General features: G+C 57.5%; 11 protein-coding genes across 11 annotated transcripts; 7 read left to right on the forward strand and 4 right to left on the reverse strand.

Moving 5' to 3' along the window:
• Positions 1–448: 448 nt before the first annotated feature.
• BKA78DRAFT_258062 (PXA domain-containing protein) lies at positions 449–3,815 on the reverse strand (the record flags this gene model as incomplete). The annotated part of the gene is made up of 2 exons (XM_066885247.1): positions 449–3,221; positions 3,274–3,815. 2 exons carry the CDS (start codon positions 3,813–3,815, stop codon positions 449–451), a joined length of 3,315 nt encoding a protein of 1,104 aa, XP_066740106.1.
• A 312-nt stretch (positions 3,816–4,127) lies between these two features.
• On the forward strand, positions 4,128–5,001 carry BKA78DRAFT_333762 (uncharacterized protein; the record flags this gene model as incomplete). The annotated part of the gene is made up of 2 exons (XM_066890129.1): positions 4,128–4,262; positions 4,324–5,001. 2 exons carry the CDS (start codon positions 4,128–4,130, stop codon positions 4,999–5,001), a joined length of 813 nt encoding a protein of 270 aa, XP_066740107.1.
• Positions 5,002–5,449: 448 nt separating this feature from the next.
• BKA78DRAFT_299691 (kinase-like domain-containing protein) lies at positions 5,450–6,391 on the forward strand (the record flags this gene model as incomplete). The annotated part of the gene is made up of 2 exons (XM_066887089.1): positions 5,450–5,513; positions 5,616–6,391. The coding sequence occupies 2 exons, from the start codon at positions 5,450–5,452 to the stop codon at positions 6,389–6,391; spliced, it is 840 nt and encodes a 279-aa protein (XP_066740108.1).
• A 48-nt stretch (positions 6,392–6,439) lies between these two features.
• On the reverse strand, positions 6,440–6,895 carry BKA78DRAFT_356835 (uncharacterized protein; the record flags this gene model as incomplete). Its single annotated transcript, XM_066892120.1, has 1 exon — positions 6,440–6,895. One exon carries the CDS (start codon positions 6,893–6,895, stop codon positions 6,440–6,442), a length of 456 nt encoding a protein of 151 aa, XP_066740109.1.
• On the forward strand, positions 6,646–7,655 carry BKA78DRAFT_46903 (uncharacterized protein). The gene has a single exon (XM_066893242.1). The coding sequence runs from the start codon at positions 6,901–6,903 to the stop codon at positions 7,465–7,467; it is 567 nt and encodes a 188-aa protein (XP_066740110.1). The 5' UTR covers positions 6,646–6,900; the 3' UTR covers positions 7,468–7,655.
• Positions 7,656–8,587: 932 nt separating this feature from the next.
• On the reverse strand, positions 8,588–9,109 carry BKA78DRAFT_257806 (acyl-coenzyme A thioesterase-like protein 13; the record flags this gene model as incomplete). The annotated part of the gene is made up of 1 exon (XM_066885220.1): positions 8,588–9,109. The coding sequence occupies one exon, from the start codon at positions 9,107–9,109 to the stop codon at positions 8,588–8,590; it is 522 nt and encodes a 173-aa protein (XP_066740111.1).
• Positions 9,110–9,720: 611 nt separating this feature from the next.
• Positions 9,721–10,845, reverse strand: BKA78DRAFT_258095 (WD40-repeat-containing domain protein; the record flags this gene model as incomplete). Its single annotated transcript, XM_066885249.1, has 2 exons — positions 9,721–10,630; positions 10,682–10,845. 2 exons carry the CDS (start codon positions 10,843–10,845, stop codon positions 9,721–9,723), a joined length of 1,074 nt encoding a protein of 357 aa, XP_066740112.1.
• A 303-nt stretch (positions 10,846–11,148) lies between these two features.
• On the forward strand, positions 11,149–12,503 carry BKA78DRAFT_257830 (uncharacterized protein; the record flags this gene model as incomplete). The annotated part of the gene is made up of 2 exons (XM_066885223.1): positions 11,149–12,371; positions 12,419–12,503. 2 exons carry the CDS (start codon positions 11,149–11,151, stop codon positions 12,501–12,503), a joined length of 1,308 nt encoding a protein of 435 aa, XP_066740113.1.
• Positions 12,504–13,722: 1,219 nt separating this feature from the next.
• BKA78DRAFT_325949 (uncharacterized protein) lies at positions 13,723–14,217 on the forward strand. The gene has a single exon (XM_066889398.1). The coding sequence runs from the start codon at positions 13,969–13,971 to the stop codon at positions 14,185–14,187; it is 219 nt and encodes a 72-aa protein (XP_066740114.1). The 5' UTR covers positions 13,723–13,968; the 3' UTR covers positions 14,188–14,217.
• A 9-nt stretch (positions 14,218–14,226) lies between these two features.
• Positions 14,227–14,595, forward strand: BKA78DRAFT_325950 (uncharacterized protein). The gene has a single exon (XM_066889399.1). It carries the CDS (start codon positions 14,247–14,249, stop codon positions 14,505–14,507), a length of 261 nt encoding a protein of 86 aa, XP_066740115.1. The 5' UTR covers positions 14,227–14,246; the 3' UTR covers positions 14,508–14,595.
• Positions 14,596–18,058: 3,463 nt separating this feature from the next.
• On the forward strand, positions 18,059–18,602 carry BKA78DRAFT_299696 (uncharacterized protein; the record flags this gene model as incomplete). The annotated part of the gene is made up of 2 exons (XM_066887090.1): positions 18,059–18,070; positions 18,132–18,602. The coding sequence occupies 2 exons, from the start codon at positions 18,059–18,061 to the stop codon at positions 18,600–18,602; spliced, it is 483 nt and encodes a 160-aa protein (XP_066740116.1).
• Positions 18,603–19,036: the final 434 nt, after the last annotated feature.

The raw sequence follows: 19,036 nt of genomic DNA on the forward strand, positions 1-19,036 counted from the left end.
TATGAAGAGATGATGCAAAAAGAACAAGCCGTCCAGCAGCCCCACCTCGCCACCAAAATCTTTGCGCTACGCTACTTGTTGCCTACCTGGGTCTAGGTCTTTCGAATAATCATGAATCGACAGAAAACAAAACAAGAGAAGGCTACAGAGTCATCAACTGCGGGTGGTCGTACAAGTGTGAGTTCACATGAAAGATGAAAGAGAAAGACAAATGCCCAAGGGAAGAAAGGGGCTGACGAGTAGCAGAGGTTGTAAAAGACGTTGGAGAGAAAAAAACACCAGCCAATGGGCTATCGTATGCCCCGCCAAACATATGGAAAAACGGCATGTGTGTATAGCCGCCTGTTGCGCCATGGACGAGAAGTGGAAAGGAAAAAGGAAAAGGAGGAATCAGGCCAAGGGGACAAGGCATCAACAATGACGCAATACATCTGTCGCAGGTCCGTCTTTACGCAGCGACGGCGCGGACACCCTGCAGAAGTAACCCAAACATGAAACCGCGGGCGACCTCTTCGACCTGCAAACAGTCAAACACTTTGCCGAGAGCCTCGCCCGTTGCCGCCTGGCCCATTACGCTCGTCAGCGCCTGTGGCATGCCCCTCTCGACAAGGAGCTTTCTAGCCTTTACGCGCAGCTTCTCCTTTTCCTCGTCACTCATCTCCGGCGGCCAGGCTTTGAGCTCTTCTTCTGTAGGCAGGGTGTTGACGCGCAGCTTTTTAATGTGGCTGGCGATGCCAGAATCGCACGAGTTGGCTTCGAGGACCGTGTCTTGTAGGAGGACGCGGATTGATTCGAGTTGCGGGTTGCCGGGGCGCAGGAGGAAGGTTTTGGCGGCGTTGAGCAGCGTTTTGCGTATTTGCCAGGCGGAGCTGAGCGTGTAGAGTTCGTTGATGATGGCGAAGAAAAGCTCCACCGCCATTTGTGTCTCGCCCTCATTCAGGGGCGTCTTTTGCTTTTCTTCGCCCTTTTTGGGCGTCGTCTTCTCCCGCAAAGTATTACTCCGGGGAGCCGTCTTTGGTGGACTTTGAAGATCACCAGTCAAGGAGTTGGCGACAGTGGAGGCTCGAGACAGTCGCCTCGAGTCGTCCCTTTGGTGCCAGGTGTTGCTCTTTCGCGCCTCTGGACTCGAGGGGTGTGACGGCGATCCGTAATCATCAGAAATATCCGAGGGCAGAGGTGGCAGGTTGAGAATCTGGTCTCCGCCCATCAAAGGTGAGATGTCGATACTGTCTCTTCCAGAAGGCGCGCGGCTCGGTGCCCTACTGTGTTCTCGACTCGATTTCCCGTACGTCGAAGATCGCGAGGACGAGCCAGGTCGAATCTTGTCGTTTTCGTCAGGATTCCAACTAGGTCGTCGCTCCATCTGCTGAATGGGTGCCGGTTGCTGATCCACTACGAGCGTATTCCGCATGCTGTCTTGACTTTTCCTTCCAAGCGGGCTGCGGAGACTCTCGGTACTCTTCCTACCAGCCTGGTTGACCGAAATCATGCTCTCCGACCGCATGTGGCTGGGGTTGGGGAGTTCAGAAACAGTGCTCTCGGCCCTCTTGTGCCTTGAAGTTTGCGCCGTCTCATCCGATTTGCTGAGAGTGGTACTGCTCGTCGTCCTCTTCTTCGGCCCGAGACCTCCGAGGACGCCAGTGACGCCTCCAAAAAGAGCCTTGCCTCCTCCTGCCACCTGGTTTGGTGCCTTGGTCAGAGTATCAAACATGCCCTTGCCAACGTTTTCAAAAGCAGAAGAAGGCCAGCCGAAGCCCTTTGCGGCGGCAGCCTGCAGCCCTGTGTCTTTTTCAAAGAACCTCTTGATACCTTCACAATCGGCCAGCGGTTGCCAGCAGAGTGCATCGTTGAGATATCTCTCCAGCTCTCCGCGCAAGGACGGTTTGGTGTGGCCTTTCCACGCGGGCAAGTTTGAATGCGCCTCGTTGAATCCCACCCCAGCAACTACGGCTATGCGACGTAAAACTTCGTGGAGTGTCTCAAAGTCGTTGTATTTGCGCGAAATCATCCACCCCGGGTGCTGTGCTGACGCTGGCTCAATTTGTATAAAGTAATCTCCGGTGGGCTTGGAGCGAATCGAAGACTTGTCGCCAGGCACCGAGTCATCAAACATGGCAACCTTGGCATTGTAAAGCGTCAGAGGGGGCGGCTTGGAAAAGTTCTGTGGCGTCCCACCCAGCGCTGTCGGAGTGCTCTGGTTGCCGAGGACCTGGTCGAAGCTTGTAAAGGGCTGATTTTGCGATTGTTGCGAAGTTGGCCTGCTGGACTCTGCCAGTGATTGCCGGGGAAGCGATTCGACGGATTCGCCCTTGGTCTCGTTATTTGCAGCCCTGCTCGTCATTACAGAGTCGCGGAGGGAGGGGTCACGTTCCTCGTTATTGTCGCGGTCACTCTGGGACGACGATGGCGTTGCTGCTCCCTGGGTTGTACCATCCGAAGTGTCGTCGTTGCTCTGTCTGGAGTTTTCTCTGCCCTGGCTGCCTCCGTCCTTTTCTGGCTCATCCTGAGTGCGGGCCTTGCGCTCGTCCTCCTCGATGATCAACTGGGTCAAGCGCTTGGCCTCCTTCATCGCTTCGTCCATTGCCTCTTGCGCCTTGCTAACATTGCGCCGATGAGTTCTGGATCTGCCTGGAGACTGGTCGTTCATGTCGTCGGCGGCATCGCTCTGGTCCTTGACGTCTTCCAACCTCTTCCCAGCCGAGCCCTCAACCCCCGCATCAATCTCCTTCATCAGCTCCGGCTCGCCCTCTTCCAAAAGGTACACTATCCAGCCATTGATCCACTCTGGCTTGGAGCAATTGGTCACCGTCATCTCAAGAATGACCTTGGCAAGAATCTCCCTCAAAAACGTCCGCGCGGGCCGACAATTGTACGTCTTTGGTTCCAAATAATTTTGCAGAATATCTTCAGCAACTGCATCCAGCTTGTTCGCCTGATGTTTTCTATCCAGTACATGCGAAAGCTTGCTGTCCGGTTTCGACTTTAGGTATGTTTGTATAGCCTCTGGCGCAGCGGTGTTTGGCGAGGCAGTGACGGCGTCGGATAGCTCGTTGAGAAAGACGATGATGATGGCGGAGGAGTTGGTCAAGTATTCAAGAAAGAAGTCGGCGGGGCGTTTGCGCGAGAGGTGGTTGGAGACGGAGAGAACGAAGGCAGTAAGGGTCTGGCGACAAGCGCTTGGAAAGGCGACTTCTGTCGGCACAATAGGCGAATACCACCATCTGGGGACGAACATTAGCAGCAGTCCACAAGTGTCGCAGAAGTAGGACTAACTTGACATAGTCGCGAATGACGGCGTCTGTCAGTTCGTCGAGGGCTTCGGCAGTCTCCGGCTGGAAGCTCGAGTAGTCCAGCTGCTTGCCAGAGAAGAGTTGGACGTCCAAATCGTCGTCTCTGCGGGCGGAATCCTTCTGCTTTTGCGCCTGCAGGTCGAGGACGCGCTTGAGGACATCTAGCGACGTTTCCTTGCGACGCTTCTCCTCGCCGGCGCGGGCGGTCTCGTCACCAAAGAATTCCTGGATATTGTTCTCCCACTGCGCGTGGAGCACGATACCGCCGACGACTCCCATCAAGACCAAGCCGACGCGGCCCAGGACGAGGTAGGTGACGCCTCCTAGGCCGACCAGGCAGGCGCCGAGGGTCTCGTTTGAGGCGGTGGAGAGGAAGCGGAGGGCATGGTCGGTCAGCTGCTGGATGTCGACGAGAGGACCGGGCGGAATTCGCGGAGAGGATGGCGGAGAGGCGTCTTTGGCGGGCGGCGCAGGGCGGTGGGGTGGGTTGGAGGAGGTTGAAGAGTCGTGGGTGGAGGGATCCATTGAGGGTGGTCAAGTCGGAGAGAGCATTGGTGGGAGGGCGGGAGGAGAGAGAAAGTATTTGGTGGTGGTGCCTGTGATGGTGTGGACTAAGGGGGTGGTCGTGAGACTTGAAAGGGCGGGCTGGGAGGATTTGGTGAGGTCAAGGGTGTCGAAGTCGATGTGGTAGTAAGGTGGTCAGTGACATGGATGGAGCCAGGCCAGCTGTGACGGCCTGACGGGTGGCGCCTTCCAGAAAAAGTTGGCCGTCGATCTTGCTAAGTCCCAACTCCAAAACAAAATGCGTCGCCGCAAATCCAAATCACCACCACCATAATGGCCACTACCGTCTGCGCCGCATGTCACGACCGTCTGGTCGTCGAGATTGACCTTCACGACCAAGACCTCGACGCGCCCTCAGCTTCATCCTCCGCGGCCGCCGCCTCCGCTCCCCAAACCGTCCAAGACGACGTCAGTCAAGAACATTCGCTCCCTCGCACGACGCGCACCGGCTCACGAAAAAAATCTACAGATCCAACTCATCGCCTGCGGCTGCCACTACCACTGGCAATGTCTCCTCGACGCCTACTCCATAACCGAATGCCCCAGCTGCGGCGCATCAATCGTGTCGCAGGCGCCCGACGGCGGCCAGCAGGTGCTCAGCAACATTGTCAATGAGGGCGGCACGCAGCAGGGAGTCGACATTCTGCCGCTGCTCAGCGAGGAGGGTTACCTCAAGGCGTACCCTGAGGAACGCAAATGCCGCGCCTTTTTGGAATTCTGCCGGCAAGGGGACGTTGAGGCCGTGGTTGAAATGCTGCAGGGCGGCGACGACGACGACAGCGACGACGAGGAAGACGACGAGGGAGAGGATGCCATGGACACAGACACGGGCGCGCCCATCGACATGCTCCGCTACCAAGACGCCCTGGGTGACCAGAGCTCCGCGCTGCACGCCGCAGTGGCCGGGGGCAGCCAAGAGGTGGCATGGCTCCTGTTGCTGCTCTCCTCCAATCTGGACCTGTCCCAATTTCCCCCACGGGTGCTGGCCGAGGCGAAACGGTTGGGGATTGCGCGCCCGGACGACCAGCCAGCCAAGGTCGACATTCGGAGCTTGAGGGACGACGAGGGCAGGACGCCAGAGGCCCTGGCCGCCTTGCTCGGTGGTGTTTGGCAGCCCTGGTTGGCCAACCGCTGGCTGGCTGCGTGAATGATTGCCTGGATGATGGGCATTGGAGGACGCCCAGCCCAGACCACCAGACGATCGCTTGATTTCAGGCCCCAACGGGAGGTGGCAGTGGCAGCTCCACTCTGCTGCTCAGAAAATAGCATATGGACATCAAAAGGCCAACGACTCAAATCATCACTTCTTGCTCGAAAAATAGCACATGGAGTGCCACCCGGATGCACTGCACCGTCGGCAGTTTGTGAGGGATGCGAATTATTTTTTGTATCCTCTTTTGAAAACTTTCCTTGTCTTGCTTTTCGCTTTCGCTTCTCTTACCGTAGTCGCCGCAGCGGCAAGCGTGACGGAGGCTACAAGGTACTTCAAGGACCGAGCCGAGGCCTCGTGACGTCTGTCGCGCTCTTTCATCCCCAGTCTCCGAACTCGCCCTAACACTTCACTCACCACCAATACCACGTCTTCAGCTTTTATCATGTCGACTCCTGGTCTCGATACCGATCCTAAAGAGCAGTCTGAAGAGCAACGTGCTTCATTGGGTGCGTGCGCAACTAGAGTTCGGCCAACTCCACGCTCTACATTGACACAAACCTTTTGTCTTTTGCTTTCCTTTTTTTTTTCCCCCTCTAACACACTCTTAGAAACACGCATTTTTATCAACAACGATGGCAAACATGTTGAGCGACGCCCTGGCAACCTCGTTGTCAAATATGGAAGACACGTCAAAGCCAGCGAGCGCGAGGCTCTTGCCTACGCCGGCTCTCTCAATCTCCGTGTCCCGCGTCTACATGACGACCTGCCAAACTTGAACACGGGGACGAGAACTGATGAGCATGGCGACAGCGGAATCTGCATCTGGATGGACTACGTCGATGGCGACATCCTCCAAGACGTGTGGCCGTCGATGACAGCGGAACAGAAATTGGACATTGCAATTCAGCTACGGGACATTTTGTCCACGATGCGGCAGCAGACATCGACAACCGGCATGATTGAGGCGTGCGGTGGCGAGACGCTGTCTGACCGTCGCGTTTACAACAGCCTCCGGGGCGGGCCGTTTGCCGATGAGGCAGCTTTCAACTCATGGCAGATTGAAAGTCTTTTCCAGGCAACACCCACGCTCGTGCGAGACGCGGTGGCGCGGGGGCTAAACCAGTGCTCGTCGCATCATCGGATCGTCTTCACGCACGGCGACTTGGTGCCGCACAACATCATTGTGAAGGACAATCGCATCCTGGCTCTGATCGATTGGGAATATGCCGGATGGTACCCTGAGCACTGGGAACTCGTCAAATTTCTTTCAGGCGCCACACCGTACAGAGACTGGTTGAACTTGGCGGAGCACATATTTCCTGGGCAGTACCCCGACGAAATTGTCGCGTTCGAGGCCATGAGGCGCTGGCAGAACCCATTTTGATTGGCTTTAGACTTCATATCCATGTCCCGTCTTGCCACCTTAACCACCTTAACCCATCCCCTCGTCAGTTGCCTCCAAGAGAACCGTCGTCATTCCATCGACGCCCCTTTCATACTGCTCCTCTGTCAAGAGGTTGGCGGCCTTCAATCTTGCTAGAGCTCGTTCCACCCAAACCTGGCAGTTGAATTCGCGGTCCAAGTTATCGATTGGCGTCTGAGACACGAAGAAAACAAGATACGCTTTGGTCATGGGGCGGCGCAGATGGCCCACTTCGACTTCTCCGGCTATATTGCCGCTCGTGTCGGGGAAGTAGTGTTGCAAGACTTCGAGAGTAAAGGCGTGCGGCGATCCGACGGCGTGGATCACGACGGGCGGCGACTGGTCACCAAAGCTGAACCACAGGGCCGTGTGACGCCATTGCGCCTGGTCGATCGGATCGCCCTTGGAGACGGCCACCCTGACGTGGATGCTGGTTGCGGTAGCCAGGATATTTTGCTGGAACATCTGAGATGGTCGTCAACCTGATGTTTGCATTCGAGTCGAACGCATGCACCGTATTCACACGTACCTTTTTTTTTTTTTTTTTTTTTTCCCGGTCTCTAGTAAAGCGCAGGAATCTGCGGCACTTTGTGCCGCCCGACCCAAACGCGGAGGGTTGGGAGAAACTGATGTTGTTGGTGGGTATGGGCGGCGTGGGCAGCGCTTTACGCCTACGCGCCGCGCTCCTTATCAACTACATATCCCCGCACCATTCTACCATTTTGCGCAGCGCAATTGAGGAGGGTTGGGAGGAACCCCTATGTTGTTATTGGTGGGTATGGGTAGCGCTTATACCTCGCCTCCGCGCCGCGCCTCTCATCGGCTGGACGTCGCCGCGCCATGTGGGCAATGTTCCCGCGCGGCAAGGATTAGTTATCCAACGACGGGGCAGCAACCAGCAGCCAGCAGCCAGCAGCTATCTTGTGTCACCTACGAGCTCCAACGACCGACGACCAACCAGCAACGAGCAACGTGGCGACATTGCCAGCCACGACGAAAACTGGAGCCGCCAGCGGCAGCCGCGCGGCAAGGATTAGTTATTCAACGACGGGCAGCAGCCAGCGGCCCTCTTGTCATCTACGAGCTACGAGCAGCGAGCAACGAGCAACGTTGCGACGTTGGCAGCCACGAAAACTGGAGCCGGCAGCAACAGCAGCCGCGCGGTGGCCAAGAGGACATGGCGGCGTGAACGACGCGGAACCCACATTGATGGCTAGGGAGACAGCCAGGGGAAGAAGAAGAGATAGTGGGAAGGCAGACGAAGGTAGAATATCTATACACGTATCTTCTCACCACCCCCTGACTACATGTACCAGCCTGTATGTATACAATTCAACGTGGGCTCCATCCACCACCACTACTGTACGCAGGCACCACCGCCTAAGTCGCAGCTTGTCATACGCGTAGTACTCATCTAGCAGAATAAACGCGGCATTGACACCCGCACCCCCGCCCTGCTTGTTTGTCCTCCCTCCTGACTATAACTTTTAGGTGTAGCTGCTTTTCCCCCTTCCTTCCCTTTCCCATCTTTCTCTTCTTGGGCGAGCCCGTCTGCTGAACTAACAAGATTTGCAAGGCATACAAGGTGGTAGGTATAGAAAGATAGGTGGAAAGTAGGAAGACGAGATAGCGTCGCGACTACACCGAGCAAAACGACGCATAGAAAGACTAAAAAACGAACGGACGGAGCGAAGAAAGAGAGCAAAGAAGGAAAGTAGATATAGCAGGTGATATAAAGCATCCAATTAGGACCTCTGTTTTGGATGTAAGCTTGTCGTATACTCTGCATCTATACTTTTTTTTTTTACGTGGTATTTGCAACCTCCACAATTCTCGCGACGCTGATGGAGGAGCGGCAGCGCCCGAGTTCTAAAGCTAAGTAAAGAGGAGGGACAGCCACGAACAAGGTGGCTTTGCTCTCCGCCGTCCGAGTGAAGTCTGAGCATTCAACGGTTTTGGCACCATGCTGGACTCAAAGAAGAAGGCGGTGTGGTGGAGGGGGTAAGTGGGAGGACTAAGTCCCTGGAGAGGAAGGGGAAGGAGAGGAAGAAGAAGAAAAACCCCCCGCCGCATCATCACGTCCATCACTCGTCGCTCGCCAACCAACCAAGCACGCCGCCCCTCCCACCAACCGTGCCAGCCAGCCAGCCAGCCCGCCTACATCCTAACAAACTTGGTATGCGTCCCCCTAACAACAACCGGCCACTCGCCCCTCTCAGCCCCCTCAACAACGCGCCTCAGCACGACGGTGGAAAACGCCAGCGTCCCGCCCACCTTATCCACCACGCCCTCGACCTCGACGACATCGCCCTCCTTGGCGCTCGCGCAGTAGCTCACGTGTATGTCGACCGAGACGCCGTTCTTGGCGCGGTTGTCCCACGCGCTGATGGCCAGCCCGCCCGCCCAGTCGACCAGCGTCGCGCTGACGCTGCCGTGCAGCCCGCCCTTGCTGTTGACGTGGACCGCGGTGAGCGGCAGCGTCGCAGCGATGCGGCCGCGCGCCGCGTGCGTCACCGCGATGCCCGAGAAGAGGAACGCGTAGATGGGCGAGTTGCTGCGGATTTGGTCCCAGTAGGCGCGCACGTGCGCCAGGGTTGCGGCGTCTGTGGTTGCGTTTGCGGGGGCGGCCGTCGTGGCGCGAGAGGTGGTGGAGGACGAGGAGGGCGAGCTGGTGGCCATTGTGAGTGGATGGATGGAGCTGGAGGGGTGGGCAGAGTGGATGGGGGTGGGTTAGCAAAGGGAGGAAAGAAATTGGTTAAGGGAGCTTTTGTGAAGTGGTGGTGCGAAATGGCGGTGCGAAATGGCGGTGTGGTGCGGCAGTATTGCTGCCGGCCGAAAGTTGTTGCCTCGAGGATGTCATGTCAAGCCGAGAGGGACCACATGTGCAAATCAGGGGAAAATCAACCTGTTATTCGTTTGTAAATCAATGCAGGGTGCGCATTTGATGTCGCATCTGTTTTTCGTGAAATATGATTGGTCCACTAGTCCCAGGTGGAAATGTGGAATACATGTAGACAAGACAATCTGTGCGTGAGCTGCCCTCGTCCTGTGTCTTCAGAGCTGCGGCTTTCTACTTTCTACCTTGTCCATCTCTTCCTTCACCATTTACCATCCCATACCCTGGCCTCCCGTGAGGACTTGTCGCATTCTACCCTCACTAATGGCCAGACATGATTCGCTCCGAGCTGCCAAATACGTCGTGTACATCATAAGAGCCGTGAATGAATCACGTGGTATCCAATGCCTCGACCACCAGCTTCATGTATCGCCAATCCCGAATCATCACCACCTCAAGGCCCCATGATGGCCCGCACGTCCCAGACCAGCAGTCGCTCGTCCCACCCGCAGCTCGCACACCAGCCCTCGGCGCCAAACAGGCACCAATCGACGCCCGTCACAAACTCGGTATGTCTGCCCATGCGGCCCATTTCACGACCGCCGCCGCCGCCCCCTGCAGCAGCCATCGGATCTGCTGCGGGATTCTCTGGCCCTACAACGCCCATGGCGCTGCCGTCGGTCCACACGCGGCACGTCATGTCGTAGCTGGCGCTCAGCAGCACGTCGGAGAGGTGCGGGCTCCAACTGATGCGGCGCACGGCGTAGTCGTGGCCGGGCAGGACGGCGACGGGGCCGGCGGCGGGCTGGCGGATGTCGAACGAGCGGATGGTGCGGTCGACGCCTGCCGTCGCGATGATGCCGTCGCGGTACTTGTTCCAGTCGTGCGTCAGGGCCTCGCTGGGGGGCGCGCCCATGGGCAGCGGGGCGCCGACGCGCGACTTGGGCGGCGCGTGGATGGGGATGCTCAGGGTGAGGTGGTTGCTGGCGCTCGCGGGGGTGCGCAAGTCAAAGATGCGCAGATGGCTGTCGCTGCTGACGGCGCTCAGGACGTGCGGGCTGTGCGGGCTGTACTCGGCGCTGTAGGTGCAGCTGTGGGTGGGCAGCGTGGCAATCGAGGCGGGCGCGGCCGGATTCCAGATCTTGACGGTGCCGTCCCACGACGACGACAGGAACGTGTCTTTGGACACGAGGTTCCAGTGCACGCTGAAGACCTCGCGCGCGTGCTCCTTCCACGACTGCACCGGGAACTCGGACAGGCTGATGTCGAAGAGCTTGACGCTGCCGTCGCCGCTGCCCGCTAGGATCTGGTTCTCGTGCGCCTCGGACCATGTGCAGTCGTAGAGCGAGTCTTGTGTGTCGAACCTGCATACAATATCTCAGACGAGTCGTGATTCAAGACGATGTGATGCTGACCACTTCTCCGCTACAACGCCATTCGGCGTGAGTCCAAGAATGTAGAGCCTGCCATTGCCCACCAGACCAAAGTTGGCCGAGGCGGCGACGGCTATGCGCGAGTCGAAAAAGGGAGAGTATTTGACGCTGTAGCCGTTGAAGCCCTGCGTGCGAAACTCAAGCATCGTTGTGGTGGAAAAAGGTTCTCATGGGCTTGGGGGCGTCGGGGGATTGGCTCGAGTGGACCGTATGTTCATGACGCTAGACGGGCGTCTGGAATGAGAGGGAGGAAGGGCGCATGTACGGAGAAAGTTGTTGCAAAATGCGGTGGAGACTGTGGTGGACGTGGAATGCGGTGGTGATGGTGTCGGATGTGGTTGGAGCTTTGCGCCCCGCGGACGGGAAAGCCGAGCCGCTTGTGGTGACGACATCCCGACGGGAGACGGCCAACCTCACCTCTTCATCATCTTCCACCATGACTTTACAAAATGGATGCCTTTGTCTCGAGAAAAAGGCGGAAGCTCTCTCCGCCTCACGACTCCAGCAATGACTCCACCAGCGCAGAAGAAGAGTCGACCGACTTCAAACTCGCCATCCTCGCTTCTCTCCACCCCGGACTGGACCAAGGCCTGCTGCTCGAGGCCTTGATGACGGCAGATGGATCTGTTGAAAGAGCTTCGGAGAACCTTGGACGCAACTCCACACGCAAACGACCCGCAGGCATAGGATACCAGTCCTCGCTTTCGTCCTTCACCGCGTCCGCAGGACCACGAGGCGCCGCCAAACGGCTCACCAAAAAGGGCAAAACACTGCACCTGTACTCGCCCGAGGACATTGAAACCCACACGCCGTGCTCCATCATCCACAACTTCCTGCCCGCGGGGGCGGCCGACGCCCTGCTGCGCGAGATACTCGGCGAGACGCCCAGCTACGGCCGCGACCAGTTCAAGCTCTTCGACCGCGTCGTCGAGAGCCCGCACACGTTCTGCTTCTACGTCGACGGCTTCGACGACGTCGAGCGCCAGCGCAACGACTACGTCTACAACGGCGCCTCCATTGCCGACGTCCGCCGCACCCTGCCCCGCATGCGTGAGGTCGCAGACGCCGTCCGCGTCGCCGTCAACGCCGAGATTCGCCGCCGCGTCGACCAATTCCAGGGCGGCGTCCGCCTCCGCTACCAGTCGCCCGCCGAGTGGCTCCCCAACGCGTCGTTTGTCAACTGCTACGACGGCGGCGCCGAGAGCGTGGGTTTCCACTCGGACCAGCTGACGTACCTGGGCCCGCGCGCCGTCATTGGCAGTCTGAGTCTGGGCGTGGCGCGCGAATTCCGGGTGCGCAGAGTCGTCCCCAGAGACGACGACGACGACGAGGAAAAGACGTCCTCGACCAAAACCGCCGACGCTGCTGCCGACGCAGAGGGCCAGATCGCCATCCACCTGCCGCACAACTCGCTGCTGGTCATGCACGCCAACATGCAGGAGGAGTGGAAGCACAGCATCGCGCCGGCGGCAGCCATCGACCCGCACCCCGTCGCGGGCAACAAGCGCATCAACATCACCTACCGCCACTACAAGGCGAGCCTGCACCCCAAGTACACGCCCAGGTGCAAGTGCAACGTCCCCACCGTGCTGAGGTGCGTGCAGAAGAAGCGGGAGAACAGGGGCAAGTACATGTGGATGTGCCACGCGAGCTTCACGCCCGGCCAAGAAGGGTATACATCTTCATCATCGCTGGCGAACAAGTACTGACTTTGACCAGATGCTCCTTCTTCCAGTGGGCCGAGTTTGACGAGAACGGCGAGCCGCCGTGGGCAAGCAAGGTGGACAAGGACCCCGTCAGCTGAGTAACACGTTTTTTCCTAGACCTCTCCCGTACCTATCTGCTGCCACTTCGACTTCCATTGCTTTGCCGTGTCCATGCCAACAAGCCCCCCCTTTTCCAATCAATCCCGCGAATAATCCAACAGCCACCCATCCCAACAACCGCTCATGCTCCACCCCCTTTCCACTCATCTCATGCTCCATCTGCATCATCCGCCTCCATTCCCACCCTGCCAGCGCCATACAGCGCCAACTCTCCCCACGTCGTCAGCAACTCGGTTCGCAAAAAATCTTGCCACTCGTCATAAACCTCGTCCAAGCACTTCTTGACCGCGTCCCAGTCAACCGCCACGGTGGTGGCTCCCGGCTGCGCGCGAAACAGCTCCTCAAAGTACTTGTCGTGGCGTGTCTGCTTCGCCCACGCCGGGCGGCTGAGCGGCGCCTCGCCCGCCCGCTCGCACCCCTTGAGGTAGACGCGCCACAGCGTCTCGACGTCCAGGTACTTCCTGACGGCGTCGTAGAAGCGCTCCTCGGGCGACGCGCTGCAGTAGAAGTGCTGGTGCATCTTTGCCGGGACGGCGAGCAGGTCCCGCGCCTCGCCCGACATCTGCGGGCCGAGGCAAAAGCTGCCCAAGTTGAGCGGCGGTGACGGCCGCGTGAGGTTTTGCCTGCGGAGGAGCTGCGCCGTGAAGGTGTCGACGGAGAAGGCGCTTGGCGGTGTTTCGGTGAGCGATGGGTCGCCCAGTGCGTGTGCTGCTGCCATGATGTCGTCTATGGTGACTTGCGAGTCCGAGTCCGAGTCCTCTGGCTTCTTCTCCTCGCCGTCCGAGTTGTGCGCCTTGCTCTGCGTTGACGCGGGCGCAGCGGCGTTGGTTCCCTGGTGGCTGTCTGATTTGCTGACTGCTTCTTTTTGCTTCTCGACGGCACTGTGCACTTCCTTCTGGTCCTGCGCTGGCGTCGCCTCGGTCGAGAGCAGACTGCGACTCTTGACGCGCTGACCAAAGCAGCTCTTGGTAAGCCGCTTGATGCCCTCGATGATATTGGACTCTTCAGTGGTGGGCGTCTCGTCCTGCTTCTCCACCCCTTTCCCCTTGACAGCAGCCTTGTCCACCTTGTCCTTCTTGGTCGATGCTGTGTTCGCAGAAGCCGCCTTGCCGCTCCTGTCACCCACCACCTCCTCCTCCACGGCCCCCAACCTCTCCTTCAAGGTAGCGATGATCGCGTCCCTAAACTCGGGGACGGTCTGCCCCGGCTTCGCAACCACCTCCTCCATGCTGAAAAGACCATGGTCCTTCAACACTTGGACCATCGTCGCGGCCTCTGTGGGCCCCATAGTCTTCACCTTGTCCATCACCTGGGTTGCCACGGCCACGTACTGGGTCGCGGCGTCAAACTCGTCCTCATTCGATTCGAGGATGCGAGGGACGAGGCCGGGCGCGATGGTGTTCAGATTCTTGAGGACTTCTGTCGCTCGGCTGGCGCCGTCGTATGGGGCTGCGGCTAGAGCGAGGCGGGCTTCCTTTTCGGCGACTGCGAGGCGCTGCAGGCCTTTCTTCTTGGCTTTGTTCTTCTTCTTGCGTTCGCGCTCTTTGGCCTTTTTCTCCTCCTGTCGCTCGTCGGCTGTTTTCGCTTTGGTGGTGGGTTCTTTGGCGGACTTTTCATTGGCGGTCGTTTCAGTGGGCTTTTCGTCAGTGGTCTTATCCTTGACGGCCTTCTTGTCCATGGTCTTGTCCTCGGTGGGTCTATCCTTGACGGCCTTCTCGTCCATGGTCTTGTCCTCGGTGGTCTTGTCCTCGACCGTCTTGTTTTCGGTGGCCTTCTCCTTGGTGACCTCTTTGGGAGCCTTGTCTTCGGCCATCTTCTCCATGTCTCCCTCCTCTCCCGCCTTCTTCGACCCAGCGCTCTTCGCTTCCACCCTTCGCAAGTCCAGGGGCCTCCTCTCCCACTCTCTCACAATCCTCTCATTGCCCTGCTCGATCTGCTGTGCCTTCCAGCGCTTCGCCTGGTCCAACACATCCCTAACCTGATCAGCGAACGGCTCGTCATACCCCGCGTCGAGGATGGCCTGCAACTCTCTTTCCGCCTCAGCCGCCTCCTTCCACACGGCCTCGTCGCGCCTCCTCTTGTACTCGGGGCCCCTGGCCCTCAGCACATCCTCCAACATTCGCACCGCGCGCTCCACCTCATCCGCCGAGCAGCTCCGCTCCGCCAGATGCGGGCGCCACATGTTGACGCCCCTGTCCTTGCTGCGCCGCGGCCCTACCCCAGCTCGCTGCGCGCCGTCCCACTCCAGCCGCCACGCCTCGACGCGCGCGTACAGCACGCAGCGCGCGGCCGTCGCCAGGTCGCCCGGCGTCAGCGCCGCCAGCTGCGCCACCCAGTACCGCGCGCGGCACGCCTCGCCGTCTTCCAGGTCGTCCATGATGGCGCTGATGGAGCTGAGCGTGAAGCCGAAGATGTGCAGGCAGGCGCGTATCGGTAGTCGCCAGGATGCCCCCGAGATGGTCCGCATGTGCGTCATGTAGAGTTCGAGGTGCGGCCGCGAGAAGGCGTGCGCGTGGGTGGGCTGGGAGAAGGAGGGTGTTAGTCGGGTTTTTATCTTGGTTTGTGGTGTATCGCATCGCACCGCTCCACGCTGAAAGCAATGCGTCGCAGCAGCCTACAGTACATAGGTACGCGTAGGGATTCAAGAGAAGAAGAAGAAGAGAGGAAGCAAAGAAGAAAGCAAGCACAGGCTCAATGCCACCATTGTTTTTCTCCCACTCGGCTTCAACCTCCACAGAACGCACACAACGCAACACACGCAACAAACATACCATTCTACGCCTGACGGCCGTAATCGACGCGGCGACCGCGTCGGCATACTCGTCGTCCCCGAGCCCCCGCCGCGGGTCTTCGACGGCCATGCGCGCGCGCTCTGCCATTTCCGCCATCCGAGCGCGCTGCTTTGCGGTTGTCGATGAAGCTGATGTGAGCAGCAGCAGGTGAGCGGCGGGCGGTGGGCAGTGCGCGGTAGGATGGCCGTAGGTGGTAAGGTCGGTGGGTGGATCAAGTTGTGGTAGGTTGGAGGCGCTTTTGTCCGCGCGCAGTTTGCGAAGGGCGCGATGCCGGCTGGCGTTGATGCTGTGGTTGCGTTGGTGGCCGCCAGTGGGAGCGGGAGGGAGACGATGTGGGGCGGAGCTAGGTAGATAGGCAGCTGTGGCGTGTGATGCGATGGCGACGGGCGGTGGTTGCTTGGGTTGGGTTGTTGGCGAGGTAGGTAGGTGGGTGCGTGGTGCGTACGTAGGTGTCTGGCCGGTGATGGTAGCCCGCAAGTCAGCTTGAGCGCGCCGTCTGGCTTGCCAACGCGTCCGATTGCTCAGTCGGGTCGTGTGGATGCAGTCCCGGTCGTTCGCGGTCAGGTGAATGGGCACCTACCTCACTGCTGGAATCGCTGAGGTCGTCGTGCGGGCCTGCTGCCTTTCCAGGAGTGTGACCTCATCGGCCATGCAAGTCGGGCACTGTCATATATGTACGAAGGCTAGGTCGTCACTTCCGTGCTTTGCCTCAACCACATTAGGCAGGCAAATATGGCAAGTCCGCATCCGAATGCTTTTGCAGACGGGAGCAAACACAATTCGTTTGGCAAACTCATGAGCTGTTTCCATGGCGCATCTAAATCTTCAGGTAGTGTACATGCAGTAAGCATTCACCCTCGCTTTTTCTGTCTACTCATCTTTGCCATCGGCTACATACAATTACTCACTGGGCCATACCATCCTTTGTTCCGACTGCAAAGAGAAGACTAGCGCGCAGTCAACAGTCAACATTCCACGTCCTTCTGATCGCTAGAGTTGAAGTGTCATTGCCATTTGCTTTCAAGGTCTCTTGACCACATCAATCGTCGCAAAAAGACGTCAACACCCAACAACCATCGTTCGACTTTGCCGACGTTAGGCGAGGCTCAGAGCAAAAGAAAGAGCAAAACAAAACGACGATTAAGGGAATTGATCCCCGGTCTCGCGGCATGCAGACGAAGCTGCAGTATGGCTAACTGAGATGGCAGAGTCAATCATCACCATTCAGCCACGGGTGGCACCAGGCCCAGCCCGTCAACCTGTCGTCGTTGGAAGGTTGGCTGTTTGAACAAATTATATAGTAAACTAAAATCTGGCCAGCATGAGCATGATCTGAGGGGACCACAGCCTCTTGTCGCTGCCCCAACACACACTGCCTTGTTGCGGCGGCGTTTGATCTTCTGCAACGACAAGAAATATGCACTGTTGATGGATTGGTGCAAGAATCCATCAAAACACCCCCGGTGAATGGCAGCTGACTCCAGCTTACTGGGGGATAACTCACTCGACCATGCCATGCCGTCCTGATGTTGCCAGAAAAGATTAATCCGGCACGCAGCGAACAGTCGACACTTCACGTCCTTCTGCTCGCTAGACTGTAATTGTCATATTCATTTGCACTTAAGGTCTCTAACTAGTCGGGCTTTTTTACAAACACTCTAGTAGTTGTTGGGGTGTTTTGCCTGTATAGCATTCCAGCTTGGGCCAGTTCCTAGTGGTATCCCCTCAATTCTGTTTGCGTGGCGATTGGAAACGTGCGGATCAACTTATCAAGCGCCAAGCAGTCGCAATTGCTCCTCCTGTATCATTCAAACAATTGGACATCGGCTTCTTAGCTATAAATGTAGCGCGGCTGTGGCGTCTCTGTGTCGGCGAGCATGGCGGCTTGAAAAGACAAGGTAGTGGACGGTCTTTGGGCTCAGCAGCTATGAAGGGGATTCATGTCAGATGTAGCCTTTGAGCACCAGGAGTGCCGCGTGCATGACTGGTTTTATCTGCCGTGACCTCTGCTTCGTGATAGAAAAAGCCAAAAACGCTGACTATGATGTTTGAATAGAGCCAGACCACTGAGACTTCCTTGCTTTATATATTTGCTTTTGCTTCACTTTATAGACTCAAGAAAGAAGATGTGCTCGATTTCAATGTGCGCCTTAGGACATTCCCATCCTCTTGTTTTTAACACTCTGCAACAAAACACCTCTACCAGGCCACTGTGTCAGACCACTATGGCATATTAGGCAGTTAGATTTCTAACTGAGTGTCCGCCAAGACTTTTGCCGCTTTCTATATCCACTTTCACTTCACTTCACTGCCCAGAGAAGGATGTTTGTTTAAGGTCAATGGCACACAGAGTCGTTTCTTGACTTTCCAACACACTGCACCAAAACACAGCGTCCAAACCATCCCAGCAAGTGAGCAGCCAAACTTCAAAGTCAAACCCTGCACCCATCAACTGCTGTCGACTGCTCTCAGCACACAACTCTGCAGCAGCCTCGCCAAACTACCTCCCTACACACTCTTCTCCAAATCTCACGGTACCCGGACCGAAAGTACCTCTGCCAAAGCTCAGAATTGCCTCACGGGTTTCGTCGCCATCAATCACTCCCCAAGCACCCGCTCACCTCGAAGCTCTCCCAACTCCACCCACTGGCTCAGTTTCTGCCGATCAATCTCGCCTTTCGACACCTACAACCAAAAAATTCCTCATCCAACCATCGACTCCTTCGCACAAGGCACTTAGCATGGCTGTTCTGGTAAGTCCGCTTCTGTCGTTTAGCCAACGATTTTGAAAGACTAACACACGAGCGCGCTCAGAGCAAACCTGTTAAGGAGGGCTTCCTCGATCCCAAGACGCGATCCGTCTTGATCAAGTTTGTCAAAGAGGGCGTCGAGCAGAAGCGTCAGCTCCTCCTCGAATTCCAAGAAAAGGAAGCCCAAGCCGAAGCCATCGTCCTTGCGAAGAAACGCCGTCTCGAGCGCCTTAGCTGGCGTTGCGAGTACCGACTCGAAGCCTGGAGCACCCGCGGTCTGAAGCGCATCAAGGAAGCCGAGGAGACGGGCGATGGCGTCAAGATCACGGAGGCGATCCTCACGACCCAGGAATGCTACTACCAGTATGTGCACGACGCCGGTATTGATGAGATGGAGGGCAAGGAAGCCTACAAGAAGGCATGCAGGAACATGGACGGCATCAAGAAGGGCATTCGGGAGATGGAGGACTGGGTCAAAGATCTGGAGGGAAACGTTGAGGCCTTGGAGAGTCTTGCAGGCAAGGATACGGACTGAGACTGACGTTGGCTTTGAGTATTGGATGGAAAGATGGCAGAAGTCTGCGCTTGGTCAACAAAGGGTGAGCTGAGCGAGACTTCCCGAAGGCCATGACGCGGTAATTACTTGGGTGGTCCCTTCTTTTGCTCCGGTATATCTCAAATCAAAACACCTCCAGGCGAAAGCTCAGTATGCACCCATCGCCCAAAACTACTTCGCAGAGAAAAGTCTCACATGTGATCAAGAAGGATGTCCAGAAATGGCAAGAGTGGCTTGATGATCTTGAGGGCGATGCCAAGGTCTTAGAGACGGATTTTCGGAGGACGAAACTGACGACTGATTACATTCGGGATGAGAGCTTTTCGAGCAAGGAAGCACTCGAGTTAAAGGCTCAGACGGGTGAATTTGATAGGCGCAGCATGGTCGGAAACAGGCTCTTGAGAAACAATGAG

The sequence above is a fragment of the Phyllosticta capitalensis genome, assembly GCF_038381095.1.
Source record: "Phyllosticta capitalensis strain CBS 128856 chromosome Unknown BKA78scaffold_11, whole genome shotgun sequence".
NCBI lineage: Eukaryota > Fungi > Ascomycota > Dothideomycetes > Botryosphaeriales > Phyllostictaceae > Phyllosticta > Phyllosticta capitalensis.